The 13,294-nt window shown below is 40.0% G+C and overlaps 1 protein-coding gene and 1 pseudogene across 1 annotated transcript; both read right to left on the bottom strand.

The window, feature by feature from the left end:
• Window positions 1–1,024: 1,024 nt before the first annotated feature.
• On the bottom strand, window positions 1,025–7,823 carry LOC122034086 (annotated as a pseudogene).
• A 2,686-nt stretch (window positions 7,824–10,509) lies between these two features.
• Window positions 10,510–12,508, bottom strand: LOC122035226 (F-box protein At3g12350-like). The gene is made up of 2 exons (XM_042594645.1): window positions 11,452–12,508; window positions 10,510–10,996 (listed from the first exon to the last, which is right to left on the bottom strand). The coding sequence occupies exons 1-2, from the start codon at window positions 12,328–12,330 to the stop codon at window positions 10,535–10,537; spliced, it is 1,341 nt and encodes a 446-aa protein (XP_042450579.1). The 5' UTR covers window positions 12,331–12,508; the 3' UTR covers window positions 10,510–10,534.
• Between the last annotated feature and the right edge of the window lie 786 nt (window positions 12,509–13,294).

Here is a 13,294-nt window from a genome sequence, read left to right as displayed (position 1 = left end):
TCATTACTAATGATAAATCTGGTTACTACTAAGAAAACATAATCTCATTACTAATGATAAATCTGATTACTATCAGATCTCCCAAAAGTGTTTAACAATATTTAACTCAGGATAAATCCGATTACTATCCATTACGCATATAAATTCAAATCTGGTCTACAGCTCGCATTGAGTTTTATGATTTTAAAAGTAATAAATTTATAAAAGGCATACTAATTTGTAAATCTATACTTCTATTATTGCGGATAAAAAAATAAATTAACATAAATAGTACAATAATTAAATAAAAAAATAAAAGAAATGAAAGCCCTGAAACATTAAGTTGATTTTAATGAGTCGAATAACAAAGTAAAAAAATTAATTATATTTATTTAAAATTATCTAATTATTAATTTTTATAATTTATTACAATTTTAGAAAATAATTCATTTAATTTTTATATTTTAGAAATAATTAGAAAGTTTTAAAAAAGATTATTCAATTTTTGTTTTAAAAAAATTCTATCAAAAAATTTTATAGACAAATTGAAACTTTCTCAGATAATAATTCTCTATTTAGCTGGTTAGGTTTGCATCGGCTGACTCAAAATCGGCTCGTGATTGGCGCCGTGTAGCAGTACCGCTCGTAATAATTCTCCGCTCAAAGCGACGCCAGCTTTATCTCCCTAGTGCTTTCGTTTATTGCCGTCCTGCGTTCTGACGAGGCGTGCGGCCATTCCTTCCTTTCCCCACTTCCGAAAAGGAGAGACTGATGGGCGTCCTGCTGGCCACGGTAGAATGCCTCAGCACCGTCTGGGCGTTGCATGAGAGGAGATTGTCGACGGTCTTCGATGCCGCCGCCGCCTCCGTGCGTTGCGCCGTCCTTTCCATCGTCTCCTGCCTCGGGATCTGAAAGCAACTGTTCTCATGATCCAGGGAGTTCGATATAGTGATCAGCGACGACCCATCAAAGGACGCCGGTCTGAGTCATGGTCATTGAAGACGTGTAACATCCTTTACATTGCAATATAGTTGTCATTACGATATTTCTAGTTAAACGTTCGATAAGTTTGGCATTAAGCACAAGAAATGATACTTCTGTTTACAAAGAAATGATACTTCTGTTTACAAGTGTATACGAGATTGAATCAACTAAACTAATCACCATGAACCTACATCTTAGCAGTTCCATGCATATTTTTGCCAATTGATATGATGCAACATAACAAATTCAAAGAGATTGTTTGGCAAGAGAATCTAAGTTTATCAGTAGTGGCATTCATTCCCTGGATCAAAAGAAACCAGGTTAAACACCAAGAGAACATGATTGTTTGCCAAGATGTAAGAGGCATACCCAAAAATTAGTCAGGACATTCTTTCCTTGTACATCCTCTGCACGAAGTCGAATCTTACTGTAAGTCTGGTCCTCCTCATTCTGAAGGTCCACTAAAGAAACCTCAAACACTCTGGTTGAGGCCCTCAGAGACAATCTGAAAACGAGAATAAAGAATATATTACGATGAGCAACAAGGTAGCTAGGTAAAAACAAATCTCAGTTCCACATGCATCTAAAAGACAACTATAAAAGCATCAACAAGGAGGTTTGATACGATCATCAAACTACATTGAAATAAATAAAAGAAATTGATAGGAGTATGGATAACAAATCAATTCAATTGCTAAATGGCAGGACTAACTAGTTTGTAGCCCTAAAATTTTGCACTATTAGAGTAAAAAGCTCAAAGTGCTAATCAGAAGGAACTTGGCTAGTCCATAAACAGCTTAGTTATACACAGTCACAAGGATTAGTAACTAATTTTTGTTGGAGCAATCTAGGTGCCCTAGGTTTTGATGTTTGGGCAAAGGTTTAAGTTAGGTTTATTGTTGTATTTGATATGCATTGTGAGTGTGCAGGATACAAGTACAACAAGAAAAGTTCAAGTGTGATCTTGGCAAAGGAGGAAAGTCCAAGAATGAGTCTTGGCGGTGTAAGTCCAAGCATGTAGTCTTGGCAACGTAAGTCCAAGTGTGACTTGACAATGGATGAAGCCCCGGAGGTGAGGAGCCTCTTGGCAAAGGAAGACCCGACAATATGGACAAGGCCGAAGGAAGCTCCAGAAGGCAAGACGTGAAGGATGGGGAGACATCCGAGGGACGCGAGGCTGATGGAGGAGGCTAGAAGGCTAGGTCTAGGTTGGTCGGGAGAGAACGAGTGCTGAGTGAATGTACTCGAGGCAAAATCTTAAAATTAGGGTTTACTGTAGCGTTACTGTAGCGTTACTGTAGCAGTACTGTAGCAGTCGACTGATGATTGTAGCAGTCGACTGATGCATTGACCAGTCGACTGTAACGGGCAAATCAGCTTTCTGATTTGCTCCAAGCTCTATAAGAAGGAGCTTGGGATGGCCGGCCAAGGTGACGAAATTAGACTTGGTTAAAGCCTAATTAGTAGTCACCAAAGTGCTCAAGAGATCTTTGTGTGCCAAGAGGTCTTGGTTGGAGTTGTGGTGAGGTTTCTCCACCCACAAGGAGGTTGAGCTAGCCGGAGTTTGCCGGGGACTAATCCACCGACGGATTGAGGGATCGTCCACCTTACGGACACGCCGTGGAGTAGGAGCAAGTTATCTCCGAACCACGTACACGCTTTGTGTTAGGGTTTGTGTTTGGTTTGTTGTCTTCTTTCTTCTTGTTTTAGGTTAACTTTCGTATTTGTTAGTTTGCTTTTGTATTCCGCTGTGCACTAACATTATAGGAAGTAAAGTTTTGGGTGAGACGCTATTCACCCCCCCTCTAGCGGACGTCAAGGTCCCAACAAGTGGTATCAGAGCAAGGTGAGCTCTTGTTGGACTAATCGCCAAGAGAGCGGCTAGAGGAAGAAGATGGAGTCGGAGGGACCTCTCGGATGGGACATCCGAATCCCACCTCCATACGAGCGCGAGGACTTCGACTATTGGAGGAAGCGCATGGAGATGTGGTTCCAAATGAATTGGGACCAATGGATTGCTATGGAGGAACCGGTTAACACTCCAACCGACAAGAAGGGAAAGCGTCTCCGACGTCGATATTGGACCAAGGAGCAAAGGGAGCAATCGGAGACGGACAAGGAGGTAACTAGAATTTTAATTAATTTATTACCTCCTAATGCGATATTGAATGTAGGTAATACGAGAATGCAAGTGACCTTTGGAAAAAGGTAATTGCGCTTCATGAGAGTCCTACACAAATCCAAGAAGAGGAGGAACCCAAGGAGAAGGACTCATTGGTCCAAGAAGAGAAGGACCAATCGAATGTTGACACGAGCTCAACATCCGAGGAGGAGAAGGAAGATGAGGAGGTATCATCCACATCTTCAAGGGAGGAAGAAGTGGAACCATCCACATCTTCAAGTGAAGAGGAAGAAGAGCAATCCAAGGAAGAGGAGATCTTGGAAGTTCAACCCTCCACCTCAACTACCAAGAAGAGCAAAAAGGACCACATCAAATGCTTTGAGTGTGGTAAGATGGGGCACTACAAGAGTAGGTGTCCTTCGCTCAAGAAGGTAAAGGAGGTAAACCCTAAACTCACTAAAGTTAATTTAGAAACTAATGTGAGTTGTAGGAAGAAGAAGGAGAAGAAGCACATTAGGTGCTTTACATGTGGTGAGTGGGGTCACTACCACACAAAGTGCCCAAGGAGAGGAGAGCTCAAGAAATTGGCGCACTTGAAGAAATGGGAAAAGAAGAGGAGCACAAGTCAAGGGGGAGCTTCAAAGGTAAAAGGGAAGGTAATTCCTATTTTGAAGCTTGATCCAAGCTCTAATTCTTATATGCTTGTTAGAAATAATGTAGATTATTTACCCAAGCATAATCATGGATTTAGGTATAATGATAGGAATAGGGTTAACACGGTAGATAACCCTAAGAAATCATACACTAAGGGTAGACCTATTAAGACCCAAACCACTTTGCCTAAGGGAAGGAAAGTGGGTGAAAACCTAAGCATTAATCCCAAGAAAGGGAGACATATGCCTAGGAAGGTGGGTAGGTCTAGGCATGTCCAAGGTGGACATGTTGACTTTAGGGTTAGAACCCTAGAATTAGAAAATCAAGTCTTGAAGGCAAAGCTTGAGGAAATGGAGAAAGTCCTAGAGAGGTTCATTATTGGACCTAAAGGACTTGACATGTATTTGGGTAGTCAAAAACCTAAAAATGTCAAATTAGGTCCCTCCAAGACCAAAAAGAGGTCAAGTGCTAAGGTAGCACATGACATTGGTAAGGGAGGTGTGACCAAGGATAAGGGAGAGTCATCTAAGGCCAATAAGAAGGAATATGCTAGGGTGGCATATAATTATGGCAAGGATGGGATGTCCAAGGTTAAGGACAAGAAGAAATTAACCAAAGACAATGTGTCTAAGGTTAAGAAGGTGAGTTTTGTAGGCCAAGTGTCACCCGAGGTGCACCGAAGTGGCCTAGCCATAGTGGATGAATCACCAAGGGAGGTGACTAAGGTTAAGATTCCTAAGGTTAGGAAGAGCCTTTGGGACCCATGGTAGATGGGTTATCAAATGTGCCAAGTGGTTAGGAGACGGACTTAAGTCTCTAACATAGTGGGTTGGCACAATTGAGTTGAGTTTCATGCATAGAAATATGAATTGGGTTCATATTGCATGAAAAATTAGTTTTTGATGTAGAGATGCCATATAAACTAATGCTAGTAATGCATTATGGTTTAGTATGGGCAGATACATCAAGAGGAAGCCAAAACTAGGACTTTAGGTCAAGGTTTAATTGAACCATTTAGCTAGTTTTGAATTTTGTGTCAATCTTGGGATCTGTGATAAATGTATTTTTATATATATTTTTCCCAAGTAGACATGGGTACAATAGACCTCTCCACAAAATTTGGGAATTTTTGGAGGTCTGTGGAATTTCTGGTGCATTTCTGAAGTTGGCCTGAAAAGGCTGATTTTTTCAGAAATAGGGTACCAGTCGACTGGTAACAGTGTTTTTGAGCACAGAATGTTTCTGTAAGCTCATTTTGTCGATACCAGTCGACTGGTGCCGATACCAGTCGACTGGTAACAGTAGATTTCGACCACAGAATGTTTCTGTAAGGTTCTGTCGAAGGGGGCAGTCGACTGGTACCTAGTTCAGTCGACTGATACCAGCCTAAAAGTGTTTTTCGACATTGTTCTTGACCGTGTTAACTCGTTTAAATGTATGAGATCAATGGGGGATAAATACATGAGTTTAGGGTCAATTTGGATGACATGTTTTCAACAATTGGGATATTGTTGGAGCTCTTTTTGATGTATGGCAAAGGGGGAGAAGTCTAGGTTTAAGTGGGAAACCTATACACCTTTGCAAGAAATCCTAACTCAAGGGGGAGTTTAGGTAAAGGGGGAGCGATTAGGCTGATGGAGGAGGCTAGAAGGCTAGGTCTAGGTTGGTCGGGAGAGAACGAGTGCTGAGTGAATGTACTCGAGGCAAAATCCCAAAATTAGGGTTTACTGTAGCGTTACTGTAGCAGTACTGTAGCGTTACTGTAGCAGTACTGTAGCAGTCGACTGATGATTGTAGCAGTCGACTGATGCACTGTAGCAGAGAGTCGTTGAGATAGCCGTTGGCACCAGTCGACTGGTGCATTGACCAGTCGACTGGTAACGGGCAAATCAGCTTTCTGATTTGCTCCAAGCTCTATAAGAAGGAGCTTGGGATGGCCGGCCAAGGTGACGAAATTAGACTTGGTTAAAGCCTAATTAGTAGTCACCAAAGTGCTCAAGAGATCTTTGTGTGCCAAGAGGTCTTGGTTGGAGTTGTGGTGAGGTTTCTCCACCCACAAGGAGGTTGAGCTAGCCGGAGTTTGCCGGGGACTAATCCACCTACGGATTGAGGGATCGTCCACCTTACGGACACGCCGTGGAGTAGGAGCAAGTTATCTCCGAACCACGTACACGCTTTGTGTTAGGGTTTGTGTTTGGTTTGTTGTCTTCTTTCTTCTTGTTTTAGGTTAACTTTCGTATTTGTTAGTTTGCTTTTGTATTCCGCTGTGCACTAACATTATAGGAAGTAAAGTTTTGGGTGAGACGCTATTCACCCCCCCTATAGCGGACGTCAAGGTCCCAACAATTTTATCCATGGAAAAAGCAACTGGCAGTAGCAGCATTGTTGATATTCAACCTCAACAATACAAACTAATTAGAGATATGAGCTTCAAGATTCAGCCGATGGCAATAAGATGCATTCTGTTTTAGCCAGAACAAGGCTCGCTATATTTTTATTTGTGTTACCCATTTGTACATGACTCCTAGAACGAAAATTCACATACAAAAACTAAACTTTACACAAGATGCATGTATAACAACCATGGATGTTAGGGGAAAAAAAAAAAGTGTAAAACCAGAGCGGTCGAAATTCCAGTAGTGATAATTCTCGAAGAACCAAGTCAAGCTGTCATTTAACTGGATAAATACAACTAACCATTTAGAATATAGACATTTTGATTTTCATACAGACTATATAGACTCTCTAGTAAAACAATTAACACAACTAACCTATGTGAAATGACAAATTGAAAAAATAAAGATTAAAATATGCCATGTGAATCAAGAAACAAAATAACCATGAAGTAACTAAAATTTAACTGTGGGGTACATAGAACTGCATCTGTACTCGTTTCCATCCAGAATCTCAGCATCAGAATGGTCAAACCTTACTTAGATCCCTAAGAAGCCTGTATTTAGGAATGTAGAAAGGGTGCTCTATGGCAGCAATTCACCCTTTCACTATCACTAGAACAAAATAGGGGCACGATTATCTTCTCCATACTGCGTAATAGGGATCATGGAAGATGAGCCGGACAATCAAGCATGGGTTAGAATAGGGCACAAAAGCCTTCTGTTATCCTCATCCTGCACGGCAAGTAATTCTAATGTTGAAGGGATTAACATCAGGGTGACTATCTGCTTGGGCAAAAGACAATGTTCCAAAGATATAGTATCCATTCCACTCTGAACAGACCCACAGATTTGCATTATTTTGATTTTAGATTGCAATAAGCAAATTTGTAAAATTACAATTATTAACTGCTTTGATGGTGGCTTAAAAACTGATAACTGACATTATCTAAATTTTCCTTGACCTGAAAAACTTGGGTTGGGTCTAACTCTCTAGAGAAAATTTTTTCTCAATGCAGCACTGCCACTTCAGCAACAACACGCAATGACGCTAATAAAGATAAACCTAAGTGAAAACTGAAGTAAGCTAATATCAGGTCACGGAATTGAAAAAATATCCAACAAGAAGATTGCATAGCATTCTTTCATGGTAACAGACCTTGGTTCCCTGCGTCCTCGATACAAGTGTTTTCCCAACGTTCCTGACGCTGAATACTGAAGGCGCTTTGATATCATACCAGCCCTTCTTAGCGAAAGGATCTACCCTGAAACAATCAATCGACCATGTTATCCATATCAAACAAAAAATGGAATTAACACGAATTGCATCCGACCTAGACCAAAATAAATAAATAAAAAAGAACGAGAGAAATGAAGTTAAAATTACGTTTCTTCTTCCCTCCTTTTGCCCTTTTGAGATCCTCTTGTTCTTACTGAAAGAAAAATGTCCAAAAAAGTGTCAAAGCTAAGAAATCGAAGGAAAAAACAAGGTACAACATGTGAAAAGAAAAAGCAAGGAATCCTACCCGACAGCCATTCCTGCAGCTTTGGTGCTTCCGTGGTTTTGCTCTGGTTTCTGCGAGGTTGCTACCTTAAAAATATTAGAAACTTAATAATATGATATGTAAAACGGGTAGTGAATCAGATGGGTCGAACACCAGAGTAAATCCATTCGATCCATTAGGAGGCATCTATGGAAACCCATTAAGGCATGCCCAATAGAGAGAGGTTTTTTATATGAACCCCACCATGTAAAAAAGGTGCGGCTCCCTAACTAGGTTTTTTTATCAACATGGAGCACAATGGGAGCTCAAGGAGATGCCCTAGGCCTTGAAGTTCAGACACGCTCGCTTTGTGGGTTATGCCGCTGCGAATGAAATTACTCGCCGTTCCTTGTAGCAAAAAGTGATAATTCTCTTTCAAGAGTCCTCTCAGAATTAGGGCGGTAACAGATTTAAGTTGGAGCGGATTTGGTTAAACCCGAGACCCACTCCGTCTCCCTTTGGACCCGGCCCATCCTACCCCGCAAATCTAGTAGGACGGATCCAAATTAGACCTACTAGATCCGTCATATATTTTTTTTTAAATATAAAATATAAAATTTCAAAAATTAATTAAATATTAAATTTATTTTCAACATTTATATTAATAATATTTTGTAACAAAAAATATTATCACAAATTAAAATCTATCAATTTTAATTCAATTAAAAATTAATTATCAATTTTTATTTAATTAATAATTAATTAAAAAATAAAAAATAGTATACGAGACGGGTATGGAGCGGGTCTGATTAAACTCATAACCCATCCCGGATCCGCCTTGAGACTTGTTTAAATGGGTCTAAACCTGTCCTGTCTGGATTGGTTTAAATCGACTCTGCCGGGACAGATTTGTTATGAGGCTGAATTTTAATCTACCTCATTACCATCCCTATTCAGAATTATCTCATGCGATTTAGAAAGAAAGTAAATCATAAAAGATTTTACATATATCAACTATGTTCGATAAGGGTTGCTTGTCTTTTTTACAATATAATAATTAGGGGAGAAATATTGAAAATTTTAATATATTGTATATATCATATCAATATATATATCAAATATATTGATATTAATATTGTATCAAAAATTTCGATACGATATTATATTATACCAAACTCTTCAATATCGATATGAAATTTAATATTTCGATACAATATATATCATACCAATACCGATATTTTAGTACTAGGATATAAAATTTATACCATATTAAAAATTCGATAAATTAAAACTTTAACATACCAAATTTTGATACCGTGTCGGCACCTATTTTGTTTATATTAGAACGTTCAGTTATCATATAAAAAATTTAATATGTCATACGGTATACCACCTCTAGCAATAATTTAAGTTCTTTGTTAAATACTTAAATTTGGCGTTCTTAGTTTAGTGGTAAGTAAAGTAGTTTTAGGAGACTTCCATTAAGTTTTACTGTTCAAATTCATAAACTAACGCTTTCAATAAAAACATAACCTTGTCTAAGCCCACTCTAAATGGGGTATAATATCACATCTAATAACATCTTACGATCAAAATAAATAGGTCCTTATTTATGGTTTGGTCCATATGATGCAAATTATGCATTTTATTAGCAATAACCTCGGTCTCTGTATTGCAATGCATTTTCCTGCCCACATTTTTCTTTAGTTGCTTCTGGTTGTATTAAGATTTATCTCCTACAGAGTGAGCCACACTAGGAAGTTTCTCTGCTTAATGTTGAACTAGAAGTTTCAGTCACTCTGATTGCGTTACTAGCATCTGATGTTCACAAACCAAACGCTAAAATTGTTATTCCTATTGATATAAGAGCGGATATGTTGACTTCACACGTAGGGACAACATTCTAGGAATTGCCATATCGTAAAAAAAATTAAAAAAAATAAAAAAATCAACGGATATAACAGAGACATTATAGTAACAAAGTCTCAATCGAACTATTTTTGGGTGAATCTTTGATGAAAACTTGAAGAGATATTTACAAAAGGATTACACAGAAGTAAAACCTTAAAATACATACACAGTAGGATTATATGTTTAGTCAAAAAAAAAATCATATTACCTCTCCAATATCACCAGTTATCCGCAGAATTGATGTTCAAAAGGCGGATCTTCTAGGCCAAATCTTTAAAAAAAAAAAACATATCCTGCATATCTGGTTGGCATTCTCAAAAGTTACTCAGGAAGATTACGCTGCCCTCTACATGTACCCGCCAGCACAATAACAGTTTGATGAGGTTGCATTACAATCTTCAAATATACCAAAGACAAGTGCACAACAATATGAGAAGTGTATCTTTGATGTCTAAGACCTCTTGTAATTTGTTTCAATCTCACATTTTCACGGGTGTTCTATATCAGACATTCTTATGAGTATTAGTTAGCCATTGGCACAGTCATTAGAATTTGATTAGAATTTTAATTCATCAGAACTCTAACTTCAACGCATACACACAGCAACAAAAAAAAGGAAACACAAAAAAAGAGAAAAGCTGAGTTCTATAGAACGTTAGACATTAACTACATAGACAGACAAAACAATAACAATAATAACAAAGAAAAAAAAACTGAGCTCAATCGAATTATAGATATTAGAGCATTCCTATTGCTGACTATCTAAATTCATACCCTTTAATACTGTGTCTATGCCAATGTTGTTGTTTAAGAAAGTAAAAGTACCAGTTAACTTACTATATAATCCTTTTCTTTCATTATGCTCAGCAGTCAGTACAGGCATTGTTGCTAAATCAGCAGCTGTGTGTAACTTAAAACATTAACATGGCACAATATGGAGAGTCACAGGACTGTAAATATTTAGCTTACGGTATAGTTTGTATAACAAGTAACTCAGAAATGGATTATCAACTTGAATGGTTGGAGAAATATTCTACAGTATCAAGTAGAGACCCACTTAAAGCAATATGCTTCAAGTCAACAACATAGTTATTTCGAAAAAATCCAAACCCAAAAGTTCCATCATCATATTCCCATACTCTACCTTCTACATTTTTAGAATCACCCGTAGAAGCTGATGAGCTTGGAATTGCCAAGTCATAAGAAGAGCTAATGCAAAGAATCCGTAAGACAGCTGCACTCACCACGTTTCTCGGGTTTGAAGCCACGAGATGTATGTGCTCGCGATTTCCATACAGATCTTGTTCCTCCTTAGAAAATGGTGACTCGAGAAATGTAGTGTTTGAAGTCCAGAAGACAGGAGAATAACCAGAGAATTGTTCTCCTTCGCTCACTCTCCGACATGTGATACCACCAATGTCATCATAGGAGACAAGGTAGAACTCAAGTAGCATGTCCTCAGAGATCCCCTGCTGGAGGAAATTTTGTTTAGGAAAGCTTACACTGATCACAATAAAAGCAGGCAGCTATTTTATTTTGAAGTATCACTTTAAAGAAAAGAAATCTAATACCACAGGAGATGTAAACTCTTCGAAATATAAATGTCATTTCTTCTATTTGCTAGCACCAGAGTTGTTGCCTAGTGCATTTGTCTTGAGGAAGTAAGCGACTAAATTGGATTTGGGCATATAGCAACGCAGCCAAAAAAAAACTAAAAGACTTAAATATCACATCACTGCTGGTCAGATAACATCACAAAATTTTCTACGTCGAGATTGTAATTCCAAGCAAAGGTATTCACTAAAAGTATGATTCCAACATTATTTGCATAATTGTTTGTTCCAAACAAGCTACGCATGAGAAGCTCCAATCTCGAATAAAAATGAAATTTTTCACAAAGAGAGAAGGAACAAGAAGGAAACACCTTCCACAAGCCCTGCAAAGGTCGGTCTGGAGTGGGATAGTAGTTATTGATCTTCACGAAATGCTCCGGCTCCAAATAATGCTGCCTCCCAAAGCGCCCCCTTTCCTTCTTCCTCTGCCTTCTCATTGCCTTATCACCACTAGGACTCGTCCGATTAGCGAAGTGCTTATAGATCTCTGACATCAACCTGTCCGGAGGCGATGTCGCTTCGATCTCCTCCAGAAACCCAGTCGACTCTTCTGTCCTACCATCAGCGCAGCAGTGACCGTCTTCCACAACGAAATGGCTGCAACCCATGAAGTTAATGCTCACGGGAACCAAGTCGCGATCTGAGAAGCCCGAGGGTGAGACCGAGGAATCCGGAATCGTGCCCAACAGATCCGCCGACGAATCTGAGCAACCGCCCGGGTGGAGCAAACTGATCGCTTCGCCGCACCGGGAAAGACCCAACCAGAGGAAGGGCAGCTTGAGAACGCCATATCCTTCGCCGCAGGCATCAGGCGCGGGGAAGATCAGCGATCCAGCAATGTAGGACGGACCCCATTCGAAGAAGACGAGGTGCGGTCCGCCACGGCCAATCCTGCGCCAGAAACCGATAAGGCTCTCCCATCGATCCAGCTCTTTGTAGAGACGGGAGAAGGAGGCGGCGGGCGAGGAGGACCAGGAGCGGAGGCTGGTGCATGAGCCCCAGCGGCGCTCGCACATGGCGAGCCAGAGGGCGCTGTCGGGGTCGGAGACGCCGCAGAGGGCGGCGAAGCGGCGGGAGGTGCAGGCGAAGGCGGAGACCTCGGAGGGGGAGAGGAACGAGAGGATGTTGATCTGGACATCTTCCGGGAAGTCGGAGAAGGACATCTCCGAATCCGGAGGCGATGAAGCCATGGTCTTGGGCGAGTCGGGATTAGGGTTACGGATTGGAAGGCGAAGGAAGCTGTGGATTTGGGGAAGAAAAGCGCAAAAACTTCAACTGATTCGGGAGACCGATATAAACGGCAAGCTTTGATTGTTAAATGGGACAGAGCTCCCTGTCAGTCTGCAGCTGTCGATCGTCCGATGGGTTCGCACGCACTTGCTCGTGTTTGACTCTTAAGATAGCAATCGTGGGGGCGAAGTTTACTAAGAACTTGCACGCAAAGCAATTTAAAAAGAGTGTTTCTTCAAACATATCGTAGCAAATAGGATTTATCGAGGGGGGGGGGGGGGGGTTGATCCTCTAGCCCCAACAAAATATATTCAGAGATGAACCATTTACAAGCACGGTTAGATTATAGTTGTGATCCACTAGTAATGGATAGTGATTCCTCTTTAGGTTTAGTGTCCTTATAATTTGGGTTGAAACAATGACCAAAAGTCATCGGGGACAAGTGACTAGGTAGTCTTGCGTCGAGTGGGGAGATAGTAAATCTAAGGAGAAATTGTAATTAATTACGATCAGATCATGATCACGATCTGACAGTAATTATAAGTGGTTCATCCCTTAGTCCACTTTTTTATAAGTGTCCAAATCTCCTGAGCTACAAAAAAGTGGAACAGAGGATAATCACTTATAATTACGGTCAGATTGTAGCCGCGATCGGCCACAATTAGTTGCGATCCATTTCTGAGTTCATTGTCTCCCCAGGTTATAATTTATATCATAGCAAGTGGCTGAAAATCATCCAGAGGTTGTCCCCTGACGTCAGGCTAGCTGACCACTTGCTCACTATCGATGACATCTGATCATCCGACCTGACCTAAATTATAATATGAGAACAATAAATCTAAGAAGGGATTATAACTAATTACGATTGAATCGGGACCACAATTCGACTATAAATATAAATGATTCATTCTTTTATCTGTCTTT

Source organism: Zingiber officinale, chromosome 11B, assembly GCF_018446385.1.
Source record: "Zingiber officinale cultivar Zhangliang chromosome 11B, Zo_v1.1, whole genome shotgun sequence".
Lineage (NCBI taxonomy): Eukaryota > Viridiplantae > Streptophyta > Magnoliopsida > Zingiberales > Zingiberaceae > Zingiber > Zingiber officinale.
Note: the sequence above shows the minus strand (reverse complement) of the source record. Positions and strands in the feature narration are given on the sequence as shown.

Coding starts and splice junctions, on each gene's coding strand:
- LOC122035226 (XM_042594645.1), bottom strand. CDS start 12,330: ATGGCTTCATCGCCTCCGGATTCGGAGATGTCCTTCTCCGACTTCCCG. Junction 10,997..11,451: donor CTTTGCAGGGCTTGTGGAAG/GTGTTTCCTTCT, acceptor TTCCTCCAGCAG/GGGATCTCTGAGGACATGCT.